This window comes from Triticum dicoccoides, chromosome 2B (assembly GCF_002162155.2).
Source record: "Triticum dicoccoides isolate Atlit2015 ecotype Zavitan chromosome 2B, WEW_v2.0, whole genome shotgun sequence".
NCBI classification, from domain to species: Eukaryota; Viridiplantae; Streptophyta; class Magnoliopsida; order Poales; family Poaceae; genus Triticum; species Triticum dicoccoides.
The window spans coordinates 633,938,492-633,953,474 of NC_041383.1; the positions used below are offsets into that span (position 1 = coordinate 633,938,492).

A 14,983-nucleotide genomic window follows, 5' to 3' on the forward strand; every position below is an offset into this window, starting at 1 on the left:
TCTCTCTCTTCTAATATATTCACATGCAGTCCTGCATGTTCCAAAAAAAATGATCAAAGCAAGGCTAAAGAAATAATAGCAATGTATTTTTTTATAAATGAGTAACAAAAGGTAAATAGTACTATGTAGTAGCCTGTGCAAACACACATATTGCATACTAGTAACATAAACTATTTAAATAAACATCATACATATGCTAAAAGACTTGTTGAGGTCCCAATTAGAATCAGCTATGTATTGACACAATCAGAGTTCATCACAAGGTGATGGTTGTTAAAGAAACACATTCTAAATCAAACAGGAAATCCTTTCTTTCAAAGAACAGAACAGACATTAACCACAGCAAGTGTAGGAAAAATGTTACCTTGTTGTTGCTAGCATGCTGCCACTAGGTGAGAAATAAGCTGACTGAACAGATCTATTATGTTTTAGAACCTTCAAGCTCTCTTCTTTCTTCCTTTTAAACCTTCTGAGATCCCATATGCGTGCTGTTCGGTCCGTTGAACTTGTGGCAAGCATATGTTTTTTCTCTGGATGAAAATCTATTGAGTTAATTGTATTGTCATGTGAATCCCATGTGCTTGATACCTTACCCATCCGCTCATCGAGGAGTTTCAGTTCACCATTTCCGTCACCAAAATATAGGCAGCTAGGACTGTCTGGTGCTTGACAAAGCGAATAAACAGGATAGTCGCACAACTGGATCATATTAAAGCTCTCCTTCTCAAGGTCCATAAGACAAATTTCACCCTCATAACTACAGCTGTAAATCTACAAGGCAAATATATGAAAGACAACAAAATTAGAATCATGATCGAGTGTGGAGATGTACAACAAAACATAAATCACTGTTAGAACATTGTCTTCTCATCCTATCATCAACTTTCTCAGAAGACACTTATGCTTGTCAACACTACACGTATCAGAAACGGGAGCATAGGCATACAACCTAGTTAATCTACCTTGAAACATGGTTAGCATATGTTGCTACCGGATGCTTCTGGGAAAAAAGGTCCTAGAATTAGCTGCTAGAGGATGATTGGCTGCTTAAGATTAATAAGGAAGAACACCAACAAAATCTAAAGCCCCTCTGTCTCCCTTAACAACTACTTGCCCCTGCCTTCTTCCATCCTCTCCCATGACCCATTTTGTACGGTCACCACACACCGATCAAAATGTTCCCCTATCCTCACATGACAATTAATCCAGAGTATCGACCAGCCAAACCTGCAGTCCCCATAACCTAATATACGATTCTCAGCTGTTAAGCAGCAGCAATAATTTTCTTCAATCAGTTCATTTCACAGATGTCATCCTAGAAATAATCCAATGACTGGTAAAGTGCTAAATATTAGCATCACTACAAACAATTGCCCATACAATAGAAACTTCTAGTGGCTTTACCTACATAGCTTCGAACTCATTGACATAGTGAGCTCGGTTAACAGGAGACTTGTGAGTTCTTTTAGTGAACTGCGAAGTTATGTGCGTAAAAGATTTATGCACAAGTTAGCAAAGAGAAGTGCAATTTACTCTTACCAAATCCTGTGTTCATACTATCCAGACACCCAATTGAAGCAAATACCATACAATTGACTTAAATTCCAAATGTTAAATCACTAATCAGAAAACCAGTAAAAGAGCAGAATAACAGGGAGCCATCACCTTCTGTGGCGCCGCAGGGTGCGCCACGATTGCTGGCACAGGGCCCCTGTGAGGCAAATACTCGAACAGCCCATCTGCACCGTCGTCATCCTCATCTTCCACCATGCCGTCCACAACCCAGAACCCAATATTCCCCAACTTGTTCCCCGCCGCAACCACGGTCCGGTCGACCAGCGGCAGGACCCGAACCCCAAGTATCCTGTCGGGCACCACCTTCCGAACGTTCGCAGGCGTCAGCACGAGCTCCTTCCCGGCATCGAAACCGTCCGCCCGAGCCTTGGCAGGTGGCGCAAGCGAGGCGGACTCGATGATGGAGGACGCGAGCAAGGAGGAGAAGCTGGTGCTGCGCGGCACCGGAGGGGGCCCGGGCGTGGGCTCGGCGTCTGGGGAGTGGGAGGGGGGGAGTTGGGAGAGTCGGAGGGAGCGGCGGAGCTCGCCGGGGCTTGTCTTGGCGGCGGGCTTCTTGCGGGGCTGATTACTGAGGCGTCCTCGTCCTCGTTTAGACGAGGACTTGATGGCGGCCGAGAGCTCGTCGGCCTTGCGGCGGAGGGTGGCGAGGATGGCCTCGTTGCGGCGGATGTTCTCCTCGCGGAGGCGTTCGTAGTCGGTGAGACCGGCGGCCTGCCGCGACGCCATTATTCACCCCTGGACAGTGGCAGACCCAGGAATCAAATTTAGCCGGGGCGAACATCTTATGTCTACAAAAAAATTGGTACGAACTTAGCCGGCGCCGGAGGTAGCAAAGCTGCCGCCAAAGCTACGACCTTCTCAACGTCGGGCGGTGGCTCAGCAGGCAGCAGCGGCGCGGAGCAGCAGGAGGTGGCGCAGCAGGCAACAGCCAGCGGCGCGCAGCATACAGCAGCGGCGCGGAGCAGCAGGCGGTGGAGCCGCACGGAGCGGCGAGCGGCGGCGCAACAGTCGCTACTGGCTAGGGCTCGAGTCGGGGGGTTGGGGGAATGGGAGGGGATCGATTTGGCGAGATAGAAGCCGACCGATTCGATCAGTACTTTGTTTTTCCAATAGAAAATTTTAGGCTGGTGGCGGTGTGACTGCTTGTGGACTGGGAATTCCTGTGGACTGTGGTGTGATCTAAGTTGGGCCTTAAGTGCAACAGCCGAGTACTGCGTGTCCCTTAAGAAGTTGCCAATTTTTGGCAACTTTTAATATTGCCAATTTTTGGCTTGCCAAGTATTGGCAATGCCAAATATTGACATCAAACCAATCATGCTCTTAATCTTCACAAGTTCGGTCAATGCTTCGGATTGCTTAGAAGTTATATCAAACATCAAGAGTGGAGTCCTTCCAAAAAAAAAATCAAGAATGGAGAAGATCAATTCTAGTAGGAGGAACTTTACTCATGTAGAATTTTGTTTTGGGCATAGGGAGAACAATTTTGAAGCCCACTCTTTAACAAAAGGAGTTGGGTCTCTTTCAGTGGGCCGCCATGTGTGGCTAGGGGTTTTAACGGATGTTGCTTGTATTCCGGATACTAGCAAAAGGGCCCGTGAGTTGCAACGGGGTAACAAAACTATGTATTGACCACAAAATACAATGAGTATTGCTAAAAAAACTCAGTACAATGAGTGTTGAGTGCATGAAGATTTTCACCGTCTCGCGTCTAATTGATGTATGATTGTTAGATAATAATCTAACACTTTATGAGGTAAGTCGTCACTAATGATTATAATTCTAATGCACAGACTAATTCTGTTGGAAATATGCCCTAGAGGCAATAATAAAAGGATTATTATTATATTTCCTTGTTCATGATAATTGTCTTTTATTCATGCTATAATTGTATTATCCGGAAATCGTAATACACGTGTGAATACATAGACCACAACATGTCCCTAGTGAGCCTCTAGTTGACTAACTCGTTGATCAACAGATAGTCAAGATTTCCTGACTATGGACATTGGATGTCATTGATAACAAGATCACATCATTAGGAGAATGATGTGATGGACAAGACCCAATCCTAAGCATAGCACAAGATCGTGTAGTTCGTTTGCTAGAGCTTTTCCAATGTCAAGTATCTTTTCCTTAGACCATGAGATCGTGTAACTCCCGGACACCGTAGGAGTGCTTTGGGTGTACCAAACGTCACAACGTAACTGGGTGACTATAAAGGTATACTACGGGTATCTCCGAAAGTGTCTGTTGGTTTGACACGGATCGAGACTGGGATTTGTCACTCCATATGATGGAGAGGTATCTCTGGGCACACTCGGTAATGCATCATCATAATGAGCTCAAAGTGACCAAGTGTCTGGTCACGGGATCATGCATTACAGTACGAATAAAGTGACTTGCCAGTAACGAGATTGAACGAGGTATTGAGATACCGACGATCGAATCTCGGGCAAGTAACATACCGATTGACAAAGGGAATTGTATACGGGGTTGCTTGAATCCTCGACATCGTGGTTCATCCGATGAGATCATCGAGGAGCATGTGGGAGCCAACATGGGTATCCAGACCCCGTTGTTGGTTATTGGCCAGAGAGCCATCTCGGTCATGTCTATGTGTCTCCCGAACCCGTAGGGTCTACACACTTAAGGTTCGGTGACGCTAGGGTTGTAGAGATATTAGTATGCAGCAAACCGAAAATTGTTCGGAGTCCCGTATGAGATCCCGGACGTCACGAGGAGTTCCGGAATGGTCCGGAGGTAAAGAATTATATATGGGAAGTCAAGTTTCGGCCATCGGGAAAGTTTCGGGGGTCACCGGTATTGTACCGGGACCACCGGAAGGGTCCCGGGGGTCCACCGGGTGGGGTCACCTATCCCGGAGGGCCCCATGGGCTGAAGTGGGAGGGGAACCAGCCCCTGGTGGGCTGGTGCGCCCCCCCCTTGCCCCCCCTGCGCCTAGGGGAGGGGGCGCCTCCACTTGCCTTGGGGGGCAAGGCACCCCCTTGGCCGCCGCCCCCCCTAGGAGATCCCATCTCCTAGGGCCGGCGCCCCCCCTGGGGACCCTATATATAGAGGGGGGAGGGTGGGCAGCCGCACCCTTGCACTTGGCGCCTCCCTTCCCCCTTGCTACACCTCTCCCTCCCGTAGACGCTTGGCGACGCCCTGCTGGGATCCCTGCTGCATCCACCACCACGTCGTCGTGCTGCTGGATCTTCATCAACCTCTCCTTCCCCCTTGCTGGATCAAGAAGGAGGAGACGTCACGCTGACCGTACATGTGTTGAATGCGGAGGTGCCATCCGTTCGGCGCTAGGATCTCCGGTGATTTGGATCACGACGAGTACGACTCCCTCAACCCCGTTCTCTTGAACGCTTTCGCTCGATCTACAAGGGTATGTAGATGCACTCCTCTCTCTCGTTGCTAGATGAACTCATAGATTGATCTTGGTGAAACCGTAGGAGAATTTTTGTTTTCTGCAACGTTCCCCAACAATGGCATCATGAGCTAGGTCTATGCGTAGTTCTCTTTGCACGAGTAGAACACAAATCTGTTGTGGGCGTAGATGTTATCAACTTTCTTGCCACTACTAGTATTATTTTGCTTCAGCGGTATTGTGGGATGAAGCGGCCCGGACCGACCTTACACGTACGCTTACATGAGACAGGTTCCACCGACTGACATGCACTAGTTGCATAAGGTGGCTAGCGGGTGTCTGTCTCTCCCACTTTAGTTGGAGCGGATTCGATGAAAAGGGTCCTTATGAAGGGTAAATAGAAGTTGACAAATCATGTTGTGGCTTTTTCGTAGGTAAGAAAACGTTCTTGCTAGAACCCTATTGCAGCCACGTAAAAGATGCAACAACAATTAGAGGACGTCTAACTTGTTTTTGCAGCAATTGCTTTGTGATGTGATATGGCCAAAAGTTGTGATGAATGATGAATGATATATTGTGATGTATGAGATCATGTTCTTGTAATAGGAATCACGACTTGCATGTCGATGAGTATGACAACCGGCAGGAGCCATAGGAGTTGTCTTAATTATTGTATGACCTGCGTGTCAATGATTTAACGCCATGTAATTACTTTACTTTATTGCTAAACCGTTAGCTATAGTAGTAGAAGTAACAGTTGGCGAGAAACTTCATGGAGACACGATGATGGAGATCATGGTGTCATGCCGGTGACGAAGATGATCATGGAGCCCCAAAGATGGAGATCAAAGGAGCTATATGATATTGGCCATATCATGTCACTACTATTTGATTGCATGTGATGTTTATCATGTTTTTGCATCTTGTTTACTTAGAACAACGGTAGTAAATAAGATGATCCCTCATAATAATTTCCAGAAAGTGTTCCCCCTAACTGTGCGCCGTTGCGACAGTTTGTTGTTTCGAAGCACCACGTGATGATCGGGTGTGATAGATCCTAACGTTCACATACAACGGGTGTAAGACAGATTTACACATGCAAAACACTTAGGTTAACTTGACGAGCCTAGCATGTACAGACATGGCCTCGAAACACAAAGACCGAAAGGTCGAACATGAGTCGTATGGAAGATACGATCAACATGGAGATGTTCCCCAATGATGACTAGTCTGTCTCACGTGATGATCAGACACGGCCTAGTCGACTCGGATCATGTAACACTTAGATGACTAGAGGGATGTCTAATCTGAGTGGGAGTTCATTAAATAATTTCATTAGATGAACTTAATTATCATGAACTTAGTCTAAAATCTTTGCAAAAAATTGTCTTGTAGATCAAATGGCCAACGCTCATGTCAACATGAACTTCAACGTGTTCCTAGAGAAAACCAAGCTGAAAGATGATGGCAGCAACTATACAGACTGGGTCCGGAACCTGAGGATCATCCTCATAGCTGCCAAGAAAGCATATGTCCTAGAAGGACCGCTAGGTGAAGCACCCATCCCAGAGAACCAAGACGTTATGAACGCTTGGCAATCACGTGCTGATGATTACTCCCTCGTTCAGTGCGGCATGCTTTACAGCTTATAACCGGGGCTCCAAAAGCGTTTTGAGCAACACGGAGCATATGAGATGCTCGAGGAGCTGAAAATGGTTTTCCAAGCTCACGCCCGGGTCGAGAGATATGAAGTCTCCGACAAGTTCTATAGTTGTAAGATGGAGGAAAATAGTTCTGTCAGTGAGCACATACTCAAAATGTCTAGGTTGCACAACCGCCTGTCCCAGCTGGACATTAACCTCCCGGACGAGGCGGTCATTGACAGAATCCTTCAGTCGCTCCCACCGAGCTACAAGAGCTTTGTGATGAACTACAATATGCAGGGGATGGTGAAAACTATTCCTGAAGTATTTTCAATGCTGAAGTCAACAGAGGTAGAAATCAAAAAGGAACATCAAGTGTTGATGGTCAATAAAACCACCAAGTTCAAGAAAGGCAAGGGTAAGAAGAACGTCAAGAAGGATGGCAAGGATGTTGCCGCGCCCGGTAAGCCAGTTGCCGGGAAGAAGTCAAAGAATGGACCCAAGCCTGAGACTGAGTGCTTTTATTGCAAAGGGAAGGGTCACTGGAAGCGGAACTGCCCCAAATACTTAGCGGACAAGAAGGCCGGCAACACTAAAGGTATATGTGATATACATGTAATTGATGTGTACCTTACCAGTGCTCGTAGTAGCTCCTGGGTATTTGATACCGGTGTCGTTGCTCATATTTGTAACTCAAAGCAGGAGCTGCGGAATAAGCGGAGACTGGCAAAGGACGAGGTGACGATGCGCGTCGGGAATGGTTCCAAGGTCGATGTGATCGCCGTCGGCACGCTACCTCTACATTTACCTACGGGATTAGTTTTAAACCTCAATAATTGTTATTTAGTGCCAAGTTTAAGCATGAACATTGTATCTGGATATCGTTTAATACGAGATGGTTACTCATTTAAATCCGAGAATAATGGTTGTTCTATTTATATGAGAGATATATTTTATGGTCATGCCCCGATGGTCAATGGTTTATTCTTAATGAATCTCGAACGTGATGTTACACATATTCATAGTGTGAATACCAAAAGATGTAAAGTTGATAACGATAGTCCCACATACTTGTGGCACTGCCGTCTTGGTCACATTGGTGTCAAGCGCATGAAGAAGCTCCATGCTGATGGACTTTTAGAGTCTCTCGATTATGAATCATTTGACACATGCGAGCCATGCCTCATGGGCAAAATGACCAAGACTCCGTTCTCCGGAACAATGGAGCGAGCAACCAACTTATTGGAAATCATACATACTGATGTGTGCGGTCCAATGAGCGTTGAGGCTTGCGGAGGATATCGTTATGTTCTCACTCTCACTGATGACTTGAGTAGATATGGGTATGTCTACTTGATGAAACACAAGTCTGAGACCTTTGAAAAGTTCAAGGAATTTCAGAATGAAGTAGAGAATCAACGTGACCAAAAAATAAAGTTCTTACGATCAGATCGTGGAGGAGAATATTTAAGTCACAAATTTGGTACGCACTTAAGGAAATGTGGAATCGTTTCACAACTCATGCCGCCTGGAACACCTCGGCGTAACGGTGTGTCCGAATGTCGTAATCGCACTCTATTGGATATGGTGCGATCTATGATGTCTCTTACCGATTTACCACTATCATTTTGAGGATACGCTCTAGAGACAGCTACATTCACTTTAAATAGGGCTCCGTCTAAATCCATTGAGACGACACCGTATGAATTATGGTTTGGGAAGAAACCTAAGCTGTCGTTTCTAAAAGTTTGGGGATGCGATGCTTATGTCAAGAAACTTCAACCTGAAAAGCTCGAACCCAAGTCGGAAAAATGCGTCTACATAGGATACCCTAAGGAAACCATTGGGTATACCTTCTACTTAAGATCCGAGGGCAAGATCTTTGTTGCCAAGAACGGATCCTTTCTGGAAAAAGAGTTTCTCTCGAAAGGAGTAAGTGGGAGGAAAGTAGAACTCGATGAAGTACTACCTCTTGAACCAGAAAGTAGTGCAGCTCAGGAAAATGTTCCTGTGGTGCCTACACCGACTGGAGAGGAAATTAATGATGATGATCAAGGTACTTCGGATCAAGTTGCTACTGAACCTCGTAGGTCCACAAGGACACGTTCCACACCAGAGTGGTATGGCAACCCTGTCCTGGAAATCATGTTGTTAGACAACGGTGAACCTTCGAACTATGAAGAAGCAATGGCGGGCCCAGATTCCAACAAATGGCTTGAAGCCATGCAATCTGAGATAGGATCCATGTATGAAAACAAAGTATGGACTTTGACAGACTTGCCCGATGATCGGCGAGCGATAGAAAATAAATGGATCTTTAAGAAGAAGACATACACGGATGGTAATGTTACCATCTATAAAGCTCGACTTGTCGCTAAGGGTTATCAGCAAGTTCAAGGGGTTGACTACGATGAGACTTTCTCTCCCGTAGCGAAGCTGAAGTCCGTCCGAATCATGTTAGCAATTGCCGCATACTATGATTATGAGATATGGCAGATAGACGTCAAAACGGCATTCCTTAACGGCTATCTTAAGGAAGAATTGTATATGATGCAGCCGGAAGGTTTTGTCGATCCTAAGAATGCTAACAAGGTGTGCAAGCTCCAGCGATCCATTTATGGGCTGGTGCAAGCATCTCGGAGTTGGAACATTCGCTTTGATGAGATGGTCAAAGTGTTTGGGTTTATGCAGACTTACGGAGAAGCCTGCGTTTACAAGAAAGTGAGTGGGAGCTCTGTAGCATTTCTCATATTATATGTAGATGACACACTTTTGATGGGAAATAATATAGAACTTTTGGACAGCATTAAGGCCTACTTGAATAAGTGTTTTTCAATGAAGGACCTTGGAGAAGCTGCTTACATATTAGGCATCAAGATCTATAGGGAATCAAGACGCCTCATAGGTCTTTCACAAAGCACATACCTTGATAAGATATTGAAGAAGTTCAATACGGATCAGTCCAAGAAAGGGTTCTTGCCTGTATTGCAAGGTGTGAGATTGAGCTCGGCTCAATGCCCGACCACGGCAGAAGATATAGAAGAGATGAGTGTCATCCCCTATACCTCAGCCATAGGATCTATTATGTATGACATGCTATGTACCAGACCTGATGTAAGCCTTGCCGTAAATTTGGTAGGGAAGTACCAAAGTAATCCCGGCAAGGAACACTGGACAGCGGTCAAGAATATCCTGAAGTGTCTGAAAAGGACAAAGGACATGTTTCTCGTTTATGGAGGTGACGAAGAGCTCGTCGTAAAGGTTACGTCGATGCTAGCTTCGACTCAGATTTCGATGACTCTAAGTCACAAACCGGATACATGTATATGTTGAATCATGGAGCAGTAAGCTGGTGCAGTTGCAAGCAGAGCGTCGTGGCGGGATCTACATGTGAAGCGGAGTACATGGCAGCCTCGGAGGCAGCGCATGAAGCAATATGGATGAAGGAGTTCATCACTGACCTAGGAGTCATACCCAATGTGTCGGGGCCGATCACTCTCTTCTGTGACAACATTGGAGCTATTACCCTTGCCAAGGAGCCCAGGTTTCACAAGAAGACCAGGCACATCAAGCGTCGTTTCAACTCCATCTGTGAAAATGTTCAAGATGGAGACATAGATATTTGCAATGTACATACGGATCTGAATGTCGCAGATCCGTTGACTAAACCTCTTCCGCGAGCAAAACATGATCCACACCAGAACTCTATGGGTGTTCGATTCATCACAATGTAACTAGATTATTGAGTCTAGTGCAAGTGGGAGACTGTTGGAAATATGCCCTAGAGGCAATAATAAAAGGATTATTATTATATTTCCTTGTTCATGATAATTGTCTTTTATTCATGCTATAATTGTATTATCCGGAAATCGTAATACACGTGTGAATATGTAGACCACAACATGTCCCTAGTGAGCCTCTAGCTGACTAGCTCGTTCATCAATAGATAGTCAAGGTTTCCTGACTATGGACATTGGATGTCATTGATAACGAGATCACATCATTAGGAGAATGATGTGATGGACAAGACCCAATCCTAAGCATAGCACAAGATCGTGTAGTTCGTTTGCTAGAGCTTTTCCAATGTCAAGTATATTTTCCTTAGACCATGAGATCGTGTAACTCCCGGACACCGTAGGAGTGCTTTGGGTGTACCAAACGTCACAAGTAACTGGGTGACTATAAAGGTATACTATGGGTATCTCCGAAAGTGTCTGTTGGGTTGACACGGATCGAGACTGGGATTTGTCACTCCATATGACGGAGAGGTATCTTTGGGCCCACTCGGTAATGCATCATCATAATGAGCTCAAAGTGACCAAGTGTCTGGTCACGGGATCATGCATTACGGTACGAGTAAAGTGACTTTCCGGTAACGAGATTGAACGAGGTATTGGGATACCGATGATCGAATCTTGGGCAAGTAACATACCGATTGACAAAGGGAATTGTATATGGGGTTGCTTGAATCCTCGACATCGTGGTTCATCCGATGAGATCATCGAGGAGCATGTGGGAGCCAACATGGGTATCTAGATCTCGCTATTGGTTATTGGCCGGAGCGCCGTCTCGGTCATGTCTACGTGTCTCCCGAACCCGTAGGGTCTACACACTTAAGGTTCGGTGACGCTAGGGTTGTAGAGATATTAGTATGCAGCAAACCGAAAGTTGTTCGGAGTCCCGGATGAGATCCCGGACGTCCCGATGAGTTCCGGAATGGTCCGAAGGTAAAGAATTATATATGGGAAGTCGAATTTCGGCCATCGGGAAAGTTTCGGGGGTCACCGGTATTGTACCGGGACCACCGGAAGGGTCCCGGGGGTCCACCGGGTGGGGCCACCTATCCCGAAGGGCCCCATGGGCTGAAGTGGGAGGGGAACCAGCCCCTGGTGGGCTGGTGCGCCCCCCCTGCCCCCCCCCCCCTGCGCCTAGGGTTGGGAACCCTAAGGGAGGGGGCGCCTCCGCTTGCCTTGGGGGGCAAGGCACCCCCTTGGCCGCCGCCCCCCCTAGGAGATCCCATCTCCTAGGGCCGGCACCCCCCTGGGGACCCTATATATAGAGGGGGGAGGGAGGGCAGCCGCACCCTTGCACTTGGCGCCTCCCTTCCCCCTTGCTACACCTCTCCCTCCCGTAGACGCTTGGCGAAGCCCTGTCGGGATCCCTGTTGTATCCACCACCATGCCGTCGTGCTGCTGGATCTTCATCAACCTCTCCTTCCCCCTTGCTAGATCAAGAAGGAGGAGACGTCACGCTGACCGTACGTGTGTTGAACGCGGAGGTGCCGTCCGTTCGGCACTAGGATCTCCGGTGATTTGGATCACGACGAGTACGACTCCCTCAACCCCGTTCTCTTGAACGCTTCCGCTCGATCTACAAGGGTATGTAGATGTACTCCTCTCTCTCGTTGCTAGATGAACTCATAGATTGATCTTGGTGAAACTGTAGGAAATTTTTTGTTTTCTGCAACGTTCACCAATAAATTCTAGCATTGTACACGCTGCTAGCTCTAGTTATCAATGGAGTGGCACTGTCCATCATTTTTATTTCATTCTGATAAACATGAAGATATTTGTTTGACCTTGATTGTCATGAAGAAGAAATAAAAACATTATTATGCTTCTCAATAGCTAGTCATCATCTATATTTTTCTAGCCGTTATTGCTGGTGTTGAGTTGATCTAACCTTGTAATAAGAGGGTTGTGCTTATTTAGCCAGCACTCGGTAGAAAGAGAAAAAATATGGAGGCATTGGTTCCTGAAACTTGACTGTGTGTCCTCCTTTGTTCTAACCGAACACCACTGCTCTGTTTTCTCGCAGGGAGATGAGGAAGGGAAGGTCAGCAGAGAGCAGGCACCAGTGAGCTCACAGTCGATCTTGACGCAGAGGAGAGGAAAGAGGGAGCGTGGCGGTTGGGGCTTGCCGGACCCTAAGCTGGAAGGGAGGGCGTAGTGGAGACAATCAGTCGCATGGGAGGAGGGGAGTAGTTGCCGGCCTGGATCTGCCGCCGGGAGGCCTACTGGGGCGGTTGTCGGCTTGGATCTATCGCGTGCGACACTTTGGGGCGGTGGGATATTGAGGGAAGCCCAACCAAGGGCAATGAGGGTGGCGGCCGCCAGATATAGCTCATGGCGAGAGCTCTGGAGGTGGGAGGGAGTAGCCAGGGGATATGAGGTGTGGTTCGGCGGGAGTTTTGTGGAGCAGTGGCGCCATGCGGTGAGGAGGAGGTCGGCGGCGCGGGGGGAGCGCTACGAGGCAGAGCGTGGTTGTGTTGTTTTGCCCCTCGTACCAGTTCGATTTGGACTGCGGATTGAATATAAAAAATCGTAGGGGCTTTTTCGCAAAAGATCCGCGACGATGAACCCGACAGACTCAATCCGTGCTTTATTATATTTCGGATATTTTTGAACTTTGAATAAAGTCCTTGGTTACCCTAAAAAACGGTTAAGACCAATGTTTTTTAATTGTTTTGGGTTAAGACCAATGTTGACACAGCTATGTCCAGAAATGATGGCTTTCCATGGAGCTGTTGGAGTAGTGTGCCCTGACCACAACAACGTCTAAGAGCATTACTAGTAGAACCCTCAAACCCTCAAATCCTTAAAGCAGTTTTAAGGGTTGAGAAGTGCTACTTTTTGACACTTTTAAGGGTTGAAAAACAGGGGCAAATACTAGAACCCTCAAACCCAACCCTTAAACTGCTTTAAGGATTGGATTTGAGGGTTCTAGTCTTTGCCTCAACCCCAACCTTTAAATCTATCATATGACATCTCACAATTTATGACAACAAGAACACAATCAACTTCCAAACAAACTACCAAATGACAATCACTGATGCATGGTTTAATAGTTTACATCACAAAATCATCATCTTCCTCCTCTCATCGGCACCATCACCAAAAAGTTGCACCTCGGCGCCATCTCCTAGACCACATGCGGGCTCCATCAAGCATCTCCATGGGCACCGGTGGAGTCGTACACACCGCCATCGCCACAACTACTCATCGGAGTGTCACCTCGAAAAGTAGAGGACGCAACATGGAACATCCTCTTCCTCTTCGCGATGTCCTCCTTGTAGTCCTTCCACCATTGCAATTGGTCTTGATCCATGTCCTTCTTGGACATCATCATGTGCTCTTTCTCTTCCACCATGAGTTCTTTCCATACCTTTGCCTCTTTGAACTTGATCATCCTCTCCTCCAACTCGGCCTTGCGCTTTGCTTCTTCACGCTTTGCTTCAACTTGTGCAAGCTTGACCTCTTTCTTCTTCTCGGTGATAAGAAGCTTCGTCTCCAATGTCTTCGTTGTCAATTCCTCTCTTGCCTTCATCATGTGGTCCATCTTCTCCCTTAGGCTTGACGCCTCTTCTTCCATCTTCACCCTTAGCTTGCCCTTCTTGGTTCCCTCGGGCTTGCCCAAGTTCCTTTCCTCCTCATCTTCACTATCATCCATCCTAAGCATTGCCGACTTCTTGGGTGTGGTCTCTTGATCCCTCAACTTACACTTGTCAAAGGTTTGAAGAATTGTCCAAGCATGCTTAAATGGGAATGGCTTGCCCTTGGAAGCAGCCATCTCCTTGTACCTCATGCCGGCAATTGTCTCCTATCAACCACACATAAATCACATAAGAACCCACCAATAGCATAGTACACACACATAATCAAAATAGTGAAGAAATATGTACTCACATAGTCACTCTCCACGGTTCCACTAGGTGGTGCATCCCTCACTTGGTCCATGGCCGCACTCCAACAAGCACAAGCGGGCTTGATCAACTCCCACCGGCCTTGAAGCGACCAGTAAGTGCGAGAGATGAACCCACTATTCTTTGGCTTGATCCTACAATAGGTGTCCTCGATCCTTTGCCAATACCGTTTACCGGTTTGATCGGTGCCGGTGGTTGCATCCATTCCCATAGCTGCCCAAGCACGAACCAAGAGGATATCTTCCGCCTCGGTGTAGTTTGTCGACCGCGCGTGTGGGCGGGAAGCGGCGGTGAATGCCTCCTCCCCTATCTCGGCCACATCCTCCTCGTCATCACCTTCATCCTCCTCATCTTCCTCTAAGTCATCACCAACCCTAAAGGGTTCGAGAGGCGGAGCCCCGAGGTCCACCTTCGCGTTTTGGAGGAGGTCCATGAACGAGGATGGGGTTGCCATTTTCTCGAACACCTCGTGCGCGGCGGGAGGAGGTTCGGCCACGGCGATGAAAGGAGGTTCGGCGACGGAGGCGGGCGGGGGTGCGGCCTTCTTCCGCACCGCGCGCTTCTTCCGCTGCATCTTCACGGCCGGGGCGACCTTGGATGGCGCCTTCGGCCGACTCTTCTTGGTGGCCGGGGCGGGAGCCGGGGAGGCGGCGGGGGCGGGCGCCAGGGCGGTGATGGTGGCCGGGG

At 47.5% G+C, this 14,983-nt stretch overlaps 1 protein-coding gene across 2 annotated transcripts in view; it reads right to left on the bottom strand.

The window, feature by feature from the left end:
* Positions 1-2,654, bottom strand: part of LOC119365289 (DNA damage-binding protein cmr1-like) — a 7,160-nt gene extending 4,506 nt beyond the window's left edge. Inside the window, exons 1-3 of one of the 2 annotated variants that reach the window (XM_037630907.1) lie at positions 2,430-2,654; positions 1,666-2,310; positions 365-771 (exon numbers count right to left, since the gene is read on the bottom strand). In XM_037630907.1, coding sequence (XP_037486804.1) covers positions 365-771; positions 1,666-2,301 — 1,043 coding nt within the window. In that variant the 5' untranslated portion in view covers positions 2,302-2,310; positions 2,430-2,654. Of the gene's footprint in view, positions 1-364; positions 772-1,665; positions 2,311-2,385 lie in introns of both variants that reach the window. The other variant, XM_037630906.1, reaches the window with a different exon arrangement.
* Between the last annotated feature and the right edge of the window lie 12,329 nt (positions 2,655-14,983).